The sequence below is a fragment of the Oncorhynchus gorbuscha genome, linkage group LG25 (assembly GCF_021184085.1).
Source record: "Oncorhynchus gorbuscha isolate QuinsamMale2020 ecotype Even-year linkage group LG25, OgorEven_v1.0, whole genome shotgun sequence".
NCBI classification, from domain to species: Eukaryota; Metazoa; Chordata; class Actinopteri; order Salmoniformes; family Salmonidae; genus Oncorhynchus; species Oncorhynchus gorbuscha.
Window position 1 is genome coordinate 27,826,296 of NC_060197.1, and position 17,351 is coordinate 27,843,646.

The window sequence follows — 17,351 nt, forward strand, 5'->3', positions numbered from 1 at the left end:
ACAACCCTCAGCCCCAGAGTCTATCAAGGCACTACATGTAGCACCCGAACCGGTCCAGCGTAGATGGACCGACAAAGTAGTACAGGATTTTGATGGAGAGACTTGAGTAGTTGCGCTCACCTGTAGCCCTCCGCTTACAGATGAGCTCTGGCTTTTACTGGACATGAATTAACAAAATGTCCAGCAACTCCGCAATAGAGGCACAGGCGGTTGGTGATCCTCCGTTCCCTCTCCTTAGTCAAGATGCGAATCCCTCCCAGCTGCATGGGCTCAGTCTCTGAGCCAGAGGAGGGAGATGGTTGCGATGCGGAGCAGGGAAACACCATTGATGCGAGCTCTCTTCCACGAGCCCGGTGACGAAGATCTACCCGTCGTTCTATGCGGATGGCGAGAGCAATCAAAGAGTCCACATCTGAAGGAACCTCCCGGGAGAGAATCTCATCCTTAACCACTGCGTGGAGTCCCTCCAGAAAACGAGCGAGCAGCGCCGGCTCGTTCCACTCACTAGAGGCAGCAAGAGTGCGAAACTCAATAGAATAATCCGTTATGGACCGTTCACCTTGGCATAGGGAAGCCAGGGCCCTAGAAGCCTCCCTACCAAAAACTGAACGGTCAAAAACCCGAATCATCTCTCCTCTTTAAAGTTCTGGTACTTGTTAGAGCAATCAGCCCTTGCCTCCCAGATAGCTGTGCCCCATTCTCGAGCCCGGCCAGTAAGGAGTGAAATGACGTAAGCAACCCGAGCTCTCTCTCTAGAGTATGTGTTGGGTTGGAGAGAGAACACAATCTCACACTGCGTGAGAAAGGAGCGGCACTCAGTGGGCTGCCCGGAGTAGCAAGGTGGGTTATTAACCCTAGGTTCTGGAGGCTCGGCAGGCCAGGAAGTAACAGGTGGCACGAGACGAAGACTCTGGAACTGTCCAGAGAGGTCGGAAACCTGAGCGGCCAGGTTCTCCACGGCATGGCGAGCAGCAGACAATTCCTGCTCGTGTCTGCCGAGCATGGCTCCTTGGATCTCGACGGCAGTGTAACGAGCGTCTGAAGTCGCTGGGTCCATTCCTTGGTCGGTTCCTTCTGTCATGCAGGTGAAAGAGGACCCAAAAGCGACTTGGCGAAAACAGAGTCTTTAATCCAGTAAAGTAAATACAATCAAAAAACACAACTTTCACTCGAAAAGACGAGGACAAACTGGAGACTCGATCTTGAACAGCAGGTGAACAGCAGGTTGCCTCGGGAAGGCACTTGAACCAAACAGACTCAGACACCTGCTCACCACGCAGCATCTGAGGAAAACACGACACGACAGGGCGATACACAAACACAGCACGGTGAATTCTTGACAAGGAACCGACAGGGCAGAAACGAATAACAAGGAGAGAAATAGGGACTCTAATCAGGGAAAAGGATCGGGAACAGGTGTGGGAAGACTAAATGATTGATTAGGGGAATAGGAACAGCTGGGAGCAGGAACGGAACGATAGAGAGAAGAGAGAGCGGGAGAGTGAGAGAGGGAGGGGGAGAGAGAGGGATAGAAAGAGGGAAAGAACCTAATAAGACCAGCAGAGGGAAACGAATAGAAGGAGAAGAACAGGGACAAGGCATGATAATCAATGACAAAACATGACAGTTTATAACTAACTCCTGGTTTAATGTTCCACCATCCAGTCATAATACACAGAAAATATCATAAACGGAACAATAACAGATTCAGTTATCAGAAAATATTTCAACAACTCAATTCTATCAACAATCCGCATTTTATACTTGGAATTTGTGCCCTAAGACCTATCACCAAGTCTCATCACAATAATCTCAACAATCGCCGTTTTTACATGGAATTTATGCCCTAAATACTATCACCAAGTCTCATAAACATTTAACGTATATGTATAACCTACTTCCACCTAGGTGGTCTGTGCTTCCTCCCGGGGGTTGTCTAACAATTTCAAACGTTCAATTATTCCAGAGAAATGTAGGTTCGTATAAATTCAACAGCGAGGCGCCACTTACTTGCCAGAATGACTCATTAACCACAATGTGCTCTAGCAAATGACAGACTTTAGATATAACAGGCATCTGCTTACCTTGTAATTTTGCAGTGCTTGCACGTGGATCAATGGTCAGTCCAGCGAAGTGGTCACTCGCTCCTGGCTAGTATGCCAAATTGTTGGTCAAGTTCTTCAACAGATGATCAGGTCTATATAATTATCAAACATATATATTGGTAGTAGAAAGGAAACACAGACTCTCTGTTTAAGTATTACAATTCTCCTTTAGTAATAACATTTGTAGGCAGAAGTTGGTACAGAGTACAGTATATGATAGTACAGTATATCCCCAGTCCTCCTTGCAGGACTTTCCCTGGCAACAACATTTTAATAAATCTAACCTCCCCCTGACAGCAACAACCATCCTGTCAGCAATTAAAAGCTCAGAAGTGGGTTTGACCAAAACTTGACCTTTCATCACAGGTATAGGGTCATAACAAGGTGAAGGAGTCTAAGCATCTTCTGACAGGTGGCTGTTTTCATCAGGCCTGCGATAGCCTTGGGGCTCAGACTCCTTCTGAGCAAAGGCGGTTTCCGCCTTCTGATAGTGTCTGGAGGGCACAACACTCAAAACAGGTGATAACATACACAAAGAGGTCTTTACAGTTTGTCATACCACAATTTATTAACCCTTTAAAAGGTATGAGCCCTTGTTTTAACCCCTCCCGTTCCTGTGATCGTCCTCGAGGCACGTGTCATTGCGCTGCTAGGGGGGGGGGGGTACTGTCACGAATCCCTCCGGAACTTTCATCACGCACACCTGTCTCCTATTCCCACTGATTAGTATTTGTATATATGTGCCCTTTGGTTTCCATGGTCTTGTTGATTATTGCTACTATGTCCGTTGGTACGTGTGAGTACCTGTGCTGTGTGTTCTGGGATTTCGTGACCTTGTGGATTGCCCAGATGATTACAGGTCTCGTCCGGTGTGTTAATCATCGTGCGCGTGTGTTATTTATCCAAGGTACTCCACGCTCTTTTGTTTGGGTTTCAACCCTGTGTTTTTGTTACGTGTTTGATTGGACTTCGTCCACGTGCACACAGTAATTTGGGTGAAATAAAAATCCATATTACGCATTCCTGCATCTGTCTCCTGAATCATTCATACCAACGTGACATTTGGTTTTGAATCTGCTACTATAACCTAACAGCTTCAGACACTTTCATAATTTTCTCGGATTGTTCCTATTTTAAACTATTTTGACATTAAAATAATAAATATTATTTATTGGCCTTCTGTATCATCCTGTTGACCTCATTTCTTCATTTCTTATCTATAAATATATCATCTGCCCTGATTTTCCTAAACTCCAGAAAGCGTTCATTTCTATGCTTAAATTCCTTTAAAATATTATAATTGATCCATGGTTCAGTTCTTTGCTTAATTCTAACCTTTTAATTTTTTTCTCTTGTTTTCTGTAGCCTGCTTATCTACAGCATGTAAAAACAATTATTTAAAATGTCCCCAGGCATTCTCCTCCTCATTGCATTTCAATACAGCAAACCAGTCCAATTTGCTCAAACAATGAACAAAAATATCTGCACCATAATTCTTGATAGCTCTAATTTTCATTAAGTTATGACCATTCAAAACTGTTTTCTGAACCTTCCTACTACAGAAAAAGATGGAATGACCACCGAGCCCATAGTTTATACAACCCTACTACTATTTGATATCCTTGATCTATCCGACACCAACACAAGGTTAATTATGGTTTGGGTAGAAGGACAGACCCTGGTGGGCTCATTAATCAACTGGTAAAAAGCAAACAGATTACAAAAATTCTTAAGATCTTTAAAAGTAGCATGGCCCTATTAGAGCACATCTGTATTAAAATCACCAGTAACAATAACCTCTGATTTACCAAAGTCTGTAAAGTTGGAACAAGTCTTCAACAATTCATAAAACTTGTACTGGTCTGGTGGTCTATAACAGGTTCCAACTACAATAGGTTTACATTTTGGTTGCTTTCTTTTCTAAAGGCTACCAACCTTGCCAGCAGGCATGTCAGCTAAGATAGGTAGGCAAGCTAGCTGCTCTAACTTGATTGATAGCCTGAAATGGCATCTTGGTAGTTAGTTATGAGGTTGGGAGATTGGGAACCTATCTGGGCTAAACAGGGCAAATCTGAGGGGGTACGTGCACCTGTGCCCCATATGAGCATGTTGCCCCTGCTGTTGACTGCCTGTCTGTGTCTTGCTTTTAACATGCGGTGATTGCTACATATAGCTTGCCTAAATGGCTGCATGTAACTCCCCTTCTGAAAAAATAACATGAAATTGCTAGACAACCTTTTTTGTGTTGTTCCTGTTTATGTTTGCAATAACCTATTGTTACAACAGACAAACTAAGTTTGTTTGAACTGTTTTGTGTACAGGTGGCAGTAGAGTCACATAGTGACTGAGCAGCAGCTGAATGGATGTAGGCTAGTGGATCCTGCATGCGGCAGAAATCTCAGTATTTTTGCAACAGTAAACCTGGTTCTAGAAAATCCGGAACCTCAGCCACTATGTTTGAAGAAATGGTCTGTGTAAGTGGGCGTTCCCTGTCTCGTGTGAACATGCTTTCCGGTGTGAGACCAATGGCTCTGGTTTACTTATTGTCCCCTCCCCACTCAATTCAATTTAAATTTCAGGGCTTTATTGGAATGGGAAACATATGTTAACATTGCCAAAGCAAGTGAACTAGATAATAAACAAAAGTGAAATAAACAAGACAAATTAACAGTAAACATTACACTCACAAAAGTTCAAAAATAATAAAGACAATACAAATGTAATGATCTCCCCACCCGCCCCAACTAGAAATCTTTTTTTGCAAGTGATGTCTCCCTTCTGGGGCACCCGCTCTGCGGGACGGGGGAATAGGTAGACCAGAGTGACCCTGCCCAATCCGAAAAAATAGGGAGTGGGGTGTCTCGCTTTCTCTACTGTCTCCGTCATGAAGATAATATGTATGTACACGCATCCTGGCGCTAAACATGCAGCATAGCAACTTCTTGCTTTGCCATCTGCTTGCATGCAAAGTACGTAGTTGGTTACCACATCTCTCTTTGCCTGGCCAACACGGCACGTACCTTACCCCCAGAGTCTCTAGAATAAAATGCTGAAGATGGAGCTATAAACTTCGGTTTCGCCATCCGCAAAATTCTTGCGCGTTTACCGCAAGAGGGTTGTATTCAATGATGTGTATAAACCCTGGATGTCTGACAGGGGGCGCTGTATTGAATCCACCGCGCAGTCATCTTGGTAATCCTCCATTTAAAAAAATAAATATAAATGCACTTATTAATGTCTACATTGGTTTATGACACGTTTATTCTATTACAGAAACCTGAATGCATACTTTTCAATTGTATTATGTTAGCTAAACATACAAATAAAACAATGAAAAATATATTTAAATTATTTTTTTAGAGAGTACTAATGTTACTGTCCCCACTACAATGACAAAAATACTTTAATACATGTCATTTTTTTTATTGAAACATTTCACTGAAATATTGTGGAATCCCATTCATTCCTATGGAGGACTGCTCCGAATGGGAAGACACAATATGGCCGACTGTGTTTTTCAAAGCCTCTCAATGTCCATTTTACAATCAAGGGTTTGTGTACATTATTGATCGTATCCAATTACGTAGTCCTCAGGAGGGAGAGAGAAAAGAAAAATCTCGTTGGCCACGAATTCCCTCTGCTGAAATAAGGGAATGCTCGATATCTTTATTTTCTGGAGCATTAAGGGTAGGTACGCTAGCTAACGAAACAATAAGTGAGTGTAATTTGATGCCTGGCTGAAGTTTGCTCGCTGCGAATGGATTTCATGCCCCCTTTTGTTTTGCCAGCTACTGTAGCTAGCAGCTAACGTTACTGTAGCAAGCTAGCTAGCCTCCATCGATATTACATACGTGGATAATGTTGGTGAAATTGTTTGCTAGCAAAATCTTGGAAATGCATTCTTTTTGCGGTATATTTTAATTTAATCAGCGAGTGGGAAAGATGCTTGCTAACTTTAGGGGGCTAGTTTACGTTAGTTAAGAAATAAGACGTCGTATCTATGCCATGGTCTGCTTTTTACTGGGTGATCCCAATGTCCGGCACTGACACAACCTCTGCGTAGATTACTTTATGTCGTAAATTAAGTTTACTCATCTCCACGATATTATAGTACAGGTATCAAAATTAGAGCTAGGATGTGTGACCACAATATTGGATACGGTAAAAATACCACTGAAGTTATGAATTGGTTATATATCAGTGGTAGACATTGACATCAAATATTGTTTACAAAGTTACAGAACATCAATAACTGATCATCATCATTCCCCTGAATAGGATTATTCTTCAGTGGTTATCAGGAGTGTGATCTAAAGATGACATCACGATCCAGCCCAACTGGCTTTTTTAATTTTCTTGACAGTTACTGTCAACAACACTGAGCCAAGAAGGAACAGTTCAATCATGCCCTCAACACAGAAGAACCCATTGGGCTTTGGCGAGCGAAGAATGCTGGACATCTCTCAACCTTTGCAGCCTTGAAGGAGGCTGGTGGTGTTGCCCTCGAACACAACTTGGATCGTGTGTTTGGACTCTGCAGCAGTCACCAGTTCACCTCTTGGATATAGATGGAGGACCATGTCTGCTTGTGAGTCTGTTTGACCCAACATCCTGACAGGAGCACTGTCTTGAGGAAGAGCAAACATGTCCCTCTCAGTGAGTAGAAATCGTGTGTGTGTGTGTGTGTGTGTGTGTGTGTGTGTGTGTGTGCGCACTTTTGTATGAGAGATGGTGATTAAAGTGGGCACAGATGGAAAGGCGCCCAACTGGTGACATGGCACTATACTGCTGTTTCAATCCAGGGTACTGTTTGAATACATTAAAAAATGCATGATCCTTTTTTCTTTGGGAGAATCATCATGACGTAACTGGATCGGGTGTGTTTGTACGGACATTTTGCTGAAATGAACCTTTCATTTTTCCCATCAAATACTGTCAAATCAGTGATTACATCATTCAGGGAAGGGAATGAATGAAGGATGCGTTTTTAAGTAATTGAACATTGTCCTGGCTTCCATCCACTTGAGCTGGTGTTTGAGTACAGCTCTTATTCATTTGGCGGTGTGTGAACCGTAGCAATGTGTTTTGCAACCTAAATCAAAAAACTAATCGGACAATCAGACACTGTTTCACTTTGTTTGAAAACGTTTCCTTGAGACTGAACATGGCCCGGGGCTCAGCTTGTGTCTCTATAGCCAATCCCCAGGGGGTTAGGGCTTTGAAAAGGAGAACATGATAGGAGGGCCAAGGGATGGCAATTAAACCCCAAACTAGAGACAGATGTTGCCTACCTCCCTCCCTCCCTTCCTTTTCTCATTACCATTTACGCCTCTTGTCTTTTAAATAATTGACCTCCCTCCTCTCACTGTCTCTTTTCTATTCCCCCTATAAGTAAGTAATGTGTGCAGTGACTGAATATGCAGTGATTCAGCACTTATATCAGTATGTATTTATTCATTATGTGACTGTGCTCTGAATGAGTCTCTCTCTCTCACACCACTCTGTTTTGTTTTGCTTCTCCCATCCCATCTTTCTCTTCTATTCACTAAGACTGTTATACAAATAGCTATTCTCAATCTCTTTCTTGGCATCAAGTCAATGCATTTGTCTATGTCCAGTCAGTATGTAGATGTGTGCTTCCCAGTGTGAAGTCAGGCCATCTCTCTGTCTCTGCATGCATTTCTATCTTCAGTGTGTATGTACCCCTATGAGTAGGGCCCAGACTTTTTCCAGACCACGTGTTAACTAGGATAGTGATGATTGTTTGTGAATCTCCCTTTATTTCTGAGTAATTATTGTGCAATAAGTGATTATTCTTTTTTGGTGATATCTTTTTCGCTCTCCTCAGACGGTGCTGGCGAAGGCCCTGTTTGACAATGCAGCAGAGAGCCCTGAGGAGCTGGCCTTCCGGAAGGGGGACATCCTGATGGTTCTAGAACAGGAGCAGGGAGGGGGTCCTGGCTGGTGGCTTTGCTCCCTCCACGGGCGCCAGGGCATCGCCCCCGCCAACCGCCTCCGCCTCCTCCACACCGCCCCCGCCCCAGGGGTCGACTCCAGACCCCCCAGCCGCGCCCCCAGCGAGGACTCTGTGTACCTCTCCCCAGTCCCCCTGGCCCGCACGGCAGTCTCCACGGAGGATGTGGATGGGGTCTACCGCACCCCACCTAGCCTGGGGGAGGCCCTTTACCAGAGCCCAGGGGCGGTGCCTGTCGCCTCTAGACCAGGGGTCCTCCGGGAGGCTGAGGTAGGGGGTCGACCCCGCTCCCGCTCCAGCTCCGGCACACGCCCCTGTCCCGATTGGGACGTTGGGGTGATGGGCCGCCCCCGCTCGCCATCCCTCCGGTCCAGAGGCACAGACTCCGCTGGGAGCCTCTACCAAACCCCATCCACTCCCACAGCTCTCGGGCCCCAGCACCACAGGGGTCTGGCTGGAGACCCTGGACCAGAGAATGTCTACCTGGCCCCCGGCGGGATTCCTCGGGCGGTGGGTCTAGCTCCAGAGGGGCCAGAGGACAACACTTACCTGGTCCCCAGAGAGACTGTAGCGGCGGTAGGCCACTCTGACGGCTGTTACCTGGTCCCCAGAGGGATGGTCCTGCCCAGCGAGGAGGTCTACCAGACCCCCACAGGAGGGTTAGTCGGGGGGACTGTGTCGACCCAGGTTACTCCCATCACTACTAGGGTCCTGGAGGCTCAGAGCTTCACCCTTTCACAGATAAACGGGGGCGGGGGAGCCCCCCTTAAGCCCCTCACCCCTCAATCCAAACTGGCACAGGACACCCCTCGGATGATGTACCAGACCCCAACCCCTGTGGGAGCAGGGATTCTCAGGACTCCACCTGTCCTCGCACAGGGATCCCCCAAACCTCAGCTGAAAGGGGTGACCCCCAAAACCCCAGGGACCCCTGGTGGTCAGGGTGGAGTGCCCTCCACCCCTCCCATCACCAGGGGGAAGCTAGCTCCTTCTGCCCCCCTCAGGGGTTCCCCCTTGCTGGCCAGAACAGGACAGGGACATGGCCGGGTGCCTGGATCCCCAAACTTTGCTCGTAAGCCCCCTCCTCCAGCCCCTCCAGTGAGGGGGGTAACCAGAAAAGACTTGCCCCAATCCGTAACCCCTGTATCCACCTCTCAGCCTGCCCTCTCCACCCCCCAGTCGACTCCTGTACCCCAGTACCAAGAGAGCAAAGATGGAAGGATGGTGTCGAATGAAAAGAAGCCGAATGGGCAGAATAAGAAAGGCGAGGACGGAGAGTGTGCAGATCCTGATGGCGACAGCCTCGATGAACAGGTAATAGAGAAAGGGAAGACCTTTCCAAGTTCAATGTCCCTGCTCTCTTTCTTTCTTGCCCCTCTTATTCCATCTCTTTCTCTCCACAGTCTCTTGTCATGATTAGGCCCAGAGTTTTTCCCTGTCAAGTCATGTAGTCATGGAAAACGCCAATCCTAGTTAACCACTAACCACGTTTCCATCCACAGTTTTAGTGCAAGTAAAGTCATACCGTTTAAGAGAAAAAAATCACGACAGCTGTGATGGAAACAGGACGTTTCGGTATTAACTTGATAAATGCCGCCACATGCCGTGGAAACTCCTTTTATTTATGTGCAAAATATTGATATAACAACCATCATATCGAAGTAATATTGGAATGACGATGACCTGGTGTGTGGTCCTCCCACTACGACTCGGGAAACCATGCAGTTTATTGGGCTACACATGAAATAAGTGATGAACTTCACAGGGCGGTGAATGTGCACGGGGATGACCTTGATCCTCATTTCCAATAAATATCGATGTGACATGATGATCAATGCTTGACTGCTGTATGACAAATACAAATATTCTCTCTCTTATCCATAATAATGTCATCATGTAGTTGAAAATGCGATGGAAACACATTGAACATTAGATTTTTATGCAGTACGTGAAACCTGAAGCAGGAAAGTACATTTTGTGTGGGAAAATGCACATATTTTCTTTATGTGGATTTTTGAATATTCGCATGCAAATCTGTGGCCAATTGGATGGAAACCTAGCTTATGTGAACTAAATGTCTGACATTGTGACCTTGTGCTTATAACAAGCATATAACAGTCTTATAACATGCTGTCTTGTGGTCTGCCTGGTCTCCTAGGTGTATGATACTCCTCCCAGGAGTAAATGGCAGCTGCCAGCCCCAGCAGCGCTGTGTGATGATGACAGCATCTACAACACACCCCGCTCCCTTCCCCCACACACTGACCTAGAGTCAGAGGTCAGTCAGAATCCATCCTCTACAGTACAGAGACCACCGGTCTCCTCTCTCTCACTCTGTATTTCTCTCTCGACCCCTCTATTTATTTGTCCCTCTCTCTCAGCTCTCAACTTTCCCTCACCTGTTCTTCCCTCCCTCGGCTTCTCCCTTTCCGCCTCACTCCTCCCCACCCCTCTCTCTCTTCCTAACCCCCTCTTTCTCTCTCAGCTCTCAACTTTCCTCCACCTGTTCCTTTCTCCCACAGCCCCGCTCTCTCTGTCACACCTGTTTCTCTGTCTGCTGCAATCCAGTCTGTCTGGTCTGAATAGTGCTGCTGCTATTTTCTCCCTGTCACACCCAACTGTTTATACTGCAGTGGGAATGTATAAGCCAGGCTATACAATCTCCTCCTCTTTTCTCCACCCTAGAATATACATCTATAACAAACAGTACTAATGACCAATGACCTTAGCATGACTGATTTCGAAAGGCTTCAAGAACAATGACAGTAATGGTAGATCTTTTTCTCTCTCTCCTTCCGTCTCTCAGGTCTATGATGTTCCCACCATCATACTTAGCACATCGTCAGAGCCCCAGCAGCAGACTGTCAACGTCCCAACGGCTGTTATTACCGATGAATCGGAGGAGGACGTTTACAGCCTCCCAACCCTTCCTGGCCTACCCCTGGGCCTGGCGGACATGTCCACCATCGCCCACCTAGAGGGGACGGAGAGCGGCCAGGTCTACTCTGTCCCCGGCTCAGGGAAGAGGGCTCCGCTTGGGCTAGGCGAGGGCAGTGACCCGGGGTCCACCACCGAGCCGGACTGTGGCGTCTATGACATGCCCGCTCTCACCCTTGACGTCTTGCCTTCTTCGACGATGTCAACGTCGTCTTCTTCTTCCACACGTCGGCTATCTGTATCCAGTAATGGGTCTGGTGATGTCCAATGGAGGAACTCGCTTTCGGGCCTTGTCCAATCAGTGCTTAGCTCTGCCTCGTGTGCCCCTGTCTCCTCGAGGGATCTGGCAACCTCACTGGCTGAGATCCTGTCCGTCTGGAAGACGAGTCAACCCGACGAGGTCCCTCCCCCTCTCCAACAGGCTTGGGCCCGTCTCTCAGACCTACTTCCTGCTTTGTCTGCCGGTGGCCACGCCCCTCCGTCAGATACTCTTCTCTCTATGGTCCAACGAGCGCTGGAGGACTCCACCATCCTATTTCAGACCCAGGGGCGGCCCCGCCTCCCTTCCCAGGACTCCCTCTCCCGAAGACCCCTACCCGCCCTGCCCGTAGCTGAGGTGAAACCAGTAGGGAGCAGTATGGGACCACGCAAGGGTAGCTGGATCCAGGAGAGACCCTTACCACCCACCCCCCAGCCGGCGTTCCCTCGGCCCCCCGCACAACCCTCCACTGTGACCATGTCCATCACTGTGGGGCAGAGCGACGGAGAGGAGGGGATGGGGAACGAGTACGCAGGAATAGGTCTGACACCTGCCCCGGCACCACTTCCTCTTGGAGACAGTGTGGGATACGTGAAACTGCAGGTCAGTCTTCAGTCTTGCTGGCACCTGTCTGCATTTTCCATTGCGTTTTACTCATTAAGCAGACACCTTTATTTAATAAGTGCGCTTGCTGGATCCAGTTTTAATAGACAGTATCTGATGTCTGGGACCATAAGCTGTATGTGTAAAAGTGATCTATCTGTCTCTTTTCCTCCCCCAGGGAAAGCCAGAGCCTCCCTCAGATGCCCGAACAGAGAATAGGTCAAACCAGACCCTTCACACCACAGAGCCTAGGGTAAAACACACAATCATTCTCACACCACACGTACTGTCCAATTGTCACACAAACGCTCACACAATCTCATTCTCTCACACACACTCCATTTTAACACCCAACACCACACCACATGAATTTTCACACCACGTACACTCACTACACTCTCCGATGAATCATTGATTCCGTTGATGTATTTACTGATGAGCTCCTACCAATGTTCCCTTATTTTCTGGGGCACTGAGATCAATTCTAGGTCTTGTGAGCGGGAACTTGAACGTTGTAAGAATTGCATTGTGTTGTATGATGCAAGAAACCACTTTATAAAATAAAGTATTACCATACAGAGAATTAGACAATGTAGACTACCCCTCTGTCTATTGGCTTATTTGCATATTCAAGCCTGGGTTGAAAAACACTGCCCCTTTTATTTAACACATGCTTTTTTTTACCTGACTGGCTTTTTGAAATGTAGCCTATATGTTTTGTGCTCTTGTAGGAGGCAGTAACTCCCCAACGCTGACCTATACTTATTTGTAACTAGGCGAATAACTTGCTAACTAGCAAAGAATGTCAACAAAAGTGTATACTGCGCTCCGATTTTAAAAGCGTATTCACCCGCGGCTGATTCAAATCAAATTTGATTGGTCACATGCACATGGTTAGCAGATGTTGCATTAAGTGTAGCGAAATGCTTGTGCTTCTAGTTCCGACCGTGCAGTAATATCTAACAAGTATTCTAACAATTTCACAACAACTACCTTATACACACACAAGTGTAAAGCAATGAATAAGAATATGTACATATAAATATATGGATGAGTGATGGCCGTGCGGCGTAGGCAAGATGCAGTAGATGGTGTAGAGTACAGTATACCCTACATGACTCATCTCATATGTATATGTAAACATTTTATAAAGTGGTATTGTTTAAAGTGATGAGTGATACATTTATTACATCCAATTTCTTTATTATTATTATTATTATTTTTTTTTATATATTTTTTTTTTTTTTAAAGTACAAACCTCTATTCTAAATAACATTTATTACCAAATCTGCCTTTTATTCTGGCTAAGCTTTCAACCTTATTTCCTTCTACTTCGACAAGAAAAGCATGGAGAGAAACTATCACTGTAGCTCAGTTGGTAGAAGAAAAGCATGGAATGTATGAAACTATCTTTGGATAAAACTAAATAAAGGCATCATTCAAATGAATTATAACAAGCTAATAAAAATTAATAGCCACAACCATTTGAATAAAGTGCCCATTTGGATAATGTATGTCTGAATCATAGATAATTTCTCATTTTTTTATTTTATTTATTTATTTATTTTTTTTTTTTTTTTTTTTTAACCCATCTGTTTCAAATATTTTTATTAAACACACACAAGAATGGTGTATAGGTATACATGACAGGTATACAATTCTTATCTAAACATAAAAGAGCATACAGGAACAACAAGACCCAGAGTTCTGGGTGCAGAACAAATAATACAGAACACGACATACAAAACAAGGACACGTAGAAAGAAAGAGGGAAGATGTCCCCCCTATCCCCCATCCCCTATTCCCCCCCCCCCCTCCCAACTGCTCGGGTGGTAGGGCCAGCACACGCTGCCCAAAGGTAGATAAAAATTTTACCATTGAGAGTGCGTTAATAAGTACAAATTCACAGCGCCGACTCGTCCAAGTAGGAGAGGAAAGGCTGCCAGATTTTATCAAATGTTGATAATTTATTGTTCAGAATATATCTAATTCTTTCTAAGTGTACAGTGTTTGCCAATTCACTGAGCCATAATTTGGTAGAGGGCGCTTCCCTCCTTTTCCAAAACAACAAGATTAGTTTTTTTGCCGAGATGAGACCATACGAGATTAGTTGTTTTTGGGGGTTGGTTAATCTGTTTAGGGACTCAGATACTCCCAGGATTATCAGAAGCGGGTCTGGATCTATTGAAGTCTCCAAAACTTCAGAGAGGATCCTAAAAATTCCACACCAATAACCATGCAAGCTAGAGCATAGGGCAAAGCAGTGGAGTAGTGTACCCTGCGTGGCCTGACATTTATCACATGTAGGGGATGTATCAGGAAATATCCTATGCAGTTTAGTTTTGGAATAGTGTAATCTGTGTAATACCTTGAATTGTATGAGACGATGTCTGGAATTAATGGAGCATGTGTGGATATACTCCAAGCTCTCTTCCCAGTCTGCCACTGAGATGTCAGTCCCTAGTTCTTCCTCCCATTTTGCCTTGATGGCATCAGTAGAAGGTGTGCTAACAGATTGAAAAGCATCATATAGACGCGATATCAGTTTATCTGAGGTGGGGCATATTTTTATGCATCCGTCAAACATGGAAGGTTTAGCATTCTCAAATGTTGGGAGGTGTTTTCTAACGTAGTCTCTAATTTGTAGGTATCTGAAAAAATTACTTCTGGGAAGATTATAAGTTTCCCTCAGCAGCTCAAAGGAAGCAAAGGTCCCTTCTATGTATAAATCCCCTATGGTGCTTATCCCCAACTCTCCCCATCGCTCAAAGGTGTTATCAAGGTTAGAAGGGGCAAAGGAGGGATTCCTGGCGATAGGGAGCATGAATGACATTGGTCTGAGCTCAAAGTGGACTTTAATTTGCTTCCAGATTCGGACTGTGCTATGTATTATAGGATTGTTACAATAAAGTGACATCTCCAGATTGACAGGCGACAAAATCACAGCGCCAATAGAGAAGGGTGACACTCCTCCCGCTCCATACTAAGCCAGCTGGATGCCGGGAGTACGTCATCCAACAGAAACGTAACAATGCGGAGGTTAGCGGCCCAGTAATAAAATATAACATTTGGGAGAGACAATCCTCCTTCCATCTTGGATTTACAGAGGTGTTTTTTACCTATCCTGTGTGTTTTATAATCCCAGATGAAAGGATTGATAATTGAGTCCAGTTGTTTATGAAAGGATTTAGGTATGAATACTGGGATGTTCTGATATAGGTAGAGCAGTTGTGGGAGGAAGACCATTTTAATGGCATTAATTCTTCCGAGCAGAGAAATTGGGAGAGTTCTCCAAAATAGTATGTTTGCTTTGAGTTTTTGTATCAGAGAGGGGAAATTCTCTTTAAATAGTAAGGAGTATTGTTTGGTAACTACAATTCCTAGGTAGGTAAATTTTTCTGAAGATAACTTAAATGGGAGATGTTCTAGCCAGGAGGTATTTTGCGACCGTATGGGCATTAATTCACTCTTGTTCCAATTTATTCTGTATCCCGAGAAGGTACCAAACAAATTGATCACATCAAGAATAGCTGGGATACTAGCCTGGGGTTCTGTTACATAGAGGAGGATGTCATCTGCGTATAGGGAGATCTTATTTAGCGTATCTTTAGTATTATAGCCGTGTATTGCTGCATGAGATCTAATTGTCTGAGCGAGCGGTTCGATAATTAGGGCGAAGAGCATAGGCGACAGCGCACAACCCTGCCTTGTCCCCCTGTTGAGGTTAAATCGGGGCGACAATGATTGGTTAGTGAGTATTCTGGCACAGGGGTTCCTATATAAAAGCTGGATCCAATTTATGAACCCATCTCCAATATTAAATTTCTGTAGGACATTGAATAGATAGGGCCACTCAACTTGGTCAAAGGCCTTTTCGGCGTCAAGAGATATGACGGCAAGGTCCACGTTGGGTAACCTCTGAGAATACATAATATTGAAGAGGCGCCTGAGATTGAAGAATGAGTTTCTGTTAGGGATAAAGCCGGTCTGATCCGAATGGACCAATTTGCCAATTAAAGTGCTAAGCCTGTTAGCCAGAGTTTTTGCTAAAATCTTTTGGTCTGTATTAAGGAGAGATATTGGTCTGTATGACCCTACCTCTTCTGGATCTTTACCCTTCTTATGTATAACTGTAATGAACGCTTCATCCAAAGTAGAAGGGAGAGCTCCATCCTCATTGGCCTGAATCAACATTTTGTGCAGATAGGGGGAGAGCATGTTGCTGAATGTTTTATAGAATTCACCAGGGTATCCATCTGGGCCCGGGGTCTTGCCACTCTTTAGAGATTTAATTGTTTCGCGGATTTCATCAAGAGATATTTCCTTATTCAGGAAGTTAGAATCTTCCTGGTTCAGGGCAGGAAGATTACAGTCCTCCAAAAATGTTTGCATAATTAAGGGGTTAGGATCCGCTTTAGATGTATATAGAGTCTCATAAAACTGCCGGAATCTGTCATTGATGTCTTTGGGGGAAGAGAGTAATTCCCCAGATGCAGATTTAACCCTGTGAATCATTCGGTCACTCACATTTTTTCGAAGTTGTCTGGCGAGTAATTTGTGTGGTTTGTCACCAAACTCAAAATATTTTTGCTTGGCATAGAGAAAAGATTTAGCGATTTTAGCTGAGAGAATCTGATTATATTCAAATTTTAAAGAGGTAATTTTTTTATGTTTCTCCATAGATGGGTGGCTAGCATTCTCCCTATCCAGTAAGTGAATTTGTCCCTCTAGTTCTTCCAGTTTTCCTCTGTTTTGCCTACTCCTGGCAGCCTGAAAGGAGATGATACAGCCTCTCAGATAAGCCTTCAGTGTTTCCCACAATAATGCTGGGGAGGTCTCTGTGTTGTCGTTGGTATCAAAGAAAAATTTAATTTGGTCTTTAAGATATTCACAGAATGTTGGTTCTGTGAGGAGCTGAGGATTCAACCTCCAGACCCTCTCGTTTGGTACAATGTCACCCAATCTCAGGGAGAAGGTGAGTGGACTGTGGTCCGAGATTATAATATCATGATACCTCACATTACAGGTATAGGGGAGTAGTCTAGCATCCAACAAAAAGTAGTCAATTCGAGTGTAAACCTTGTGAACATGAGAGTAAAAGGAGTATTCCCTACCCGTAGGGTTAGCGATCCTCCATATATCAAATAAGTTTGAATTTTTTATGTAGGTATTCAAGAATTCGCTTGAATAGGAGGTAGGGGTTCGCCGGGTAGAGGATCTATCCAAATATTGGTCTAGCACACAGTTAAGGTCCCCTCCAATGACCAGGTTAGTATGGGAGATATCTGGAATCAGGGCAAGGACTCTTTTGAAAAAAGAGGGGTTGTCAATGTTTGGCCCATAGATATTTAGTAGAGTTACTGAGGTAGAGTGGATTTCTCCTATTGCGATCACATACCGACCCTCTTTATCCGCAATAGTGGTTTTATGTAGAAAGGGAATTCCTTTCCGTACCAGAATCGCTGTGCCTCTC

At 44.9% G+C, this 17,351-nt stretch overlaps 1 protein-coding gene across 3 annotated transcripts in view; it reads left to right on the plus strand.

The window, feature by feature from the left end:
- Positions 1-5,649: 5,649 nt before the first annotated feature.
- LOC124014046 (embryonal Fyn-associated substrate-like) overlaps positions 5,650-17,351 on the plus strand; it is a 21,791-nt gene continuing 10,089 nt past the window's right edge. For 2 of the 3 annotated variants that reach the window (XM_046328716.1, XM_046328718.1), the window contains exons 1-6: positions 5,650-5,792; positions 6,384-6,761; positions 7,954-9,393; positions 10,238-10,357; positions 10,886-11,878; positions 12,057-12,131. In XM_046328716.1, the coding sequence (XP_046184672.1) occupies positions 6,750-6,761; positions 7,954-9,393; positions 10,238-10,357; positions 10,886-11,878; positions 12,057-12,131 (2,640 nt within the window). In that variant the 5' untranslated portion in view covers positions 5,650-5,792; positions 6,384-6,749. The remainder of the gene's footprint in view (positions 5,793-6,383; positions 6,762-7,953; positions 9,394-10,237; positions 10,358-10,885; positions 11,879-12,056; positions 12,132-17,351) is intronic. The other variant, XM_046328717.1, reaches the window with a different exon arrangement.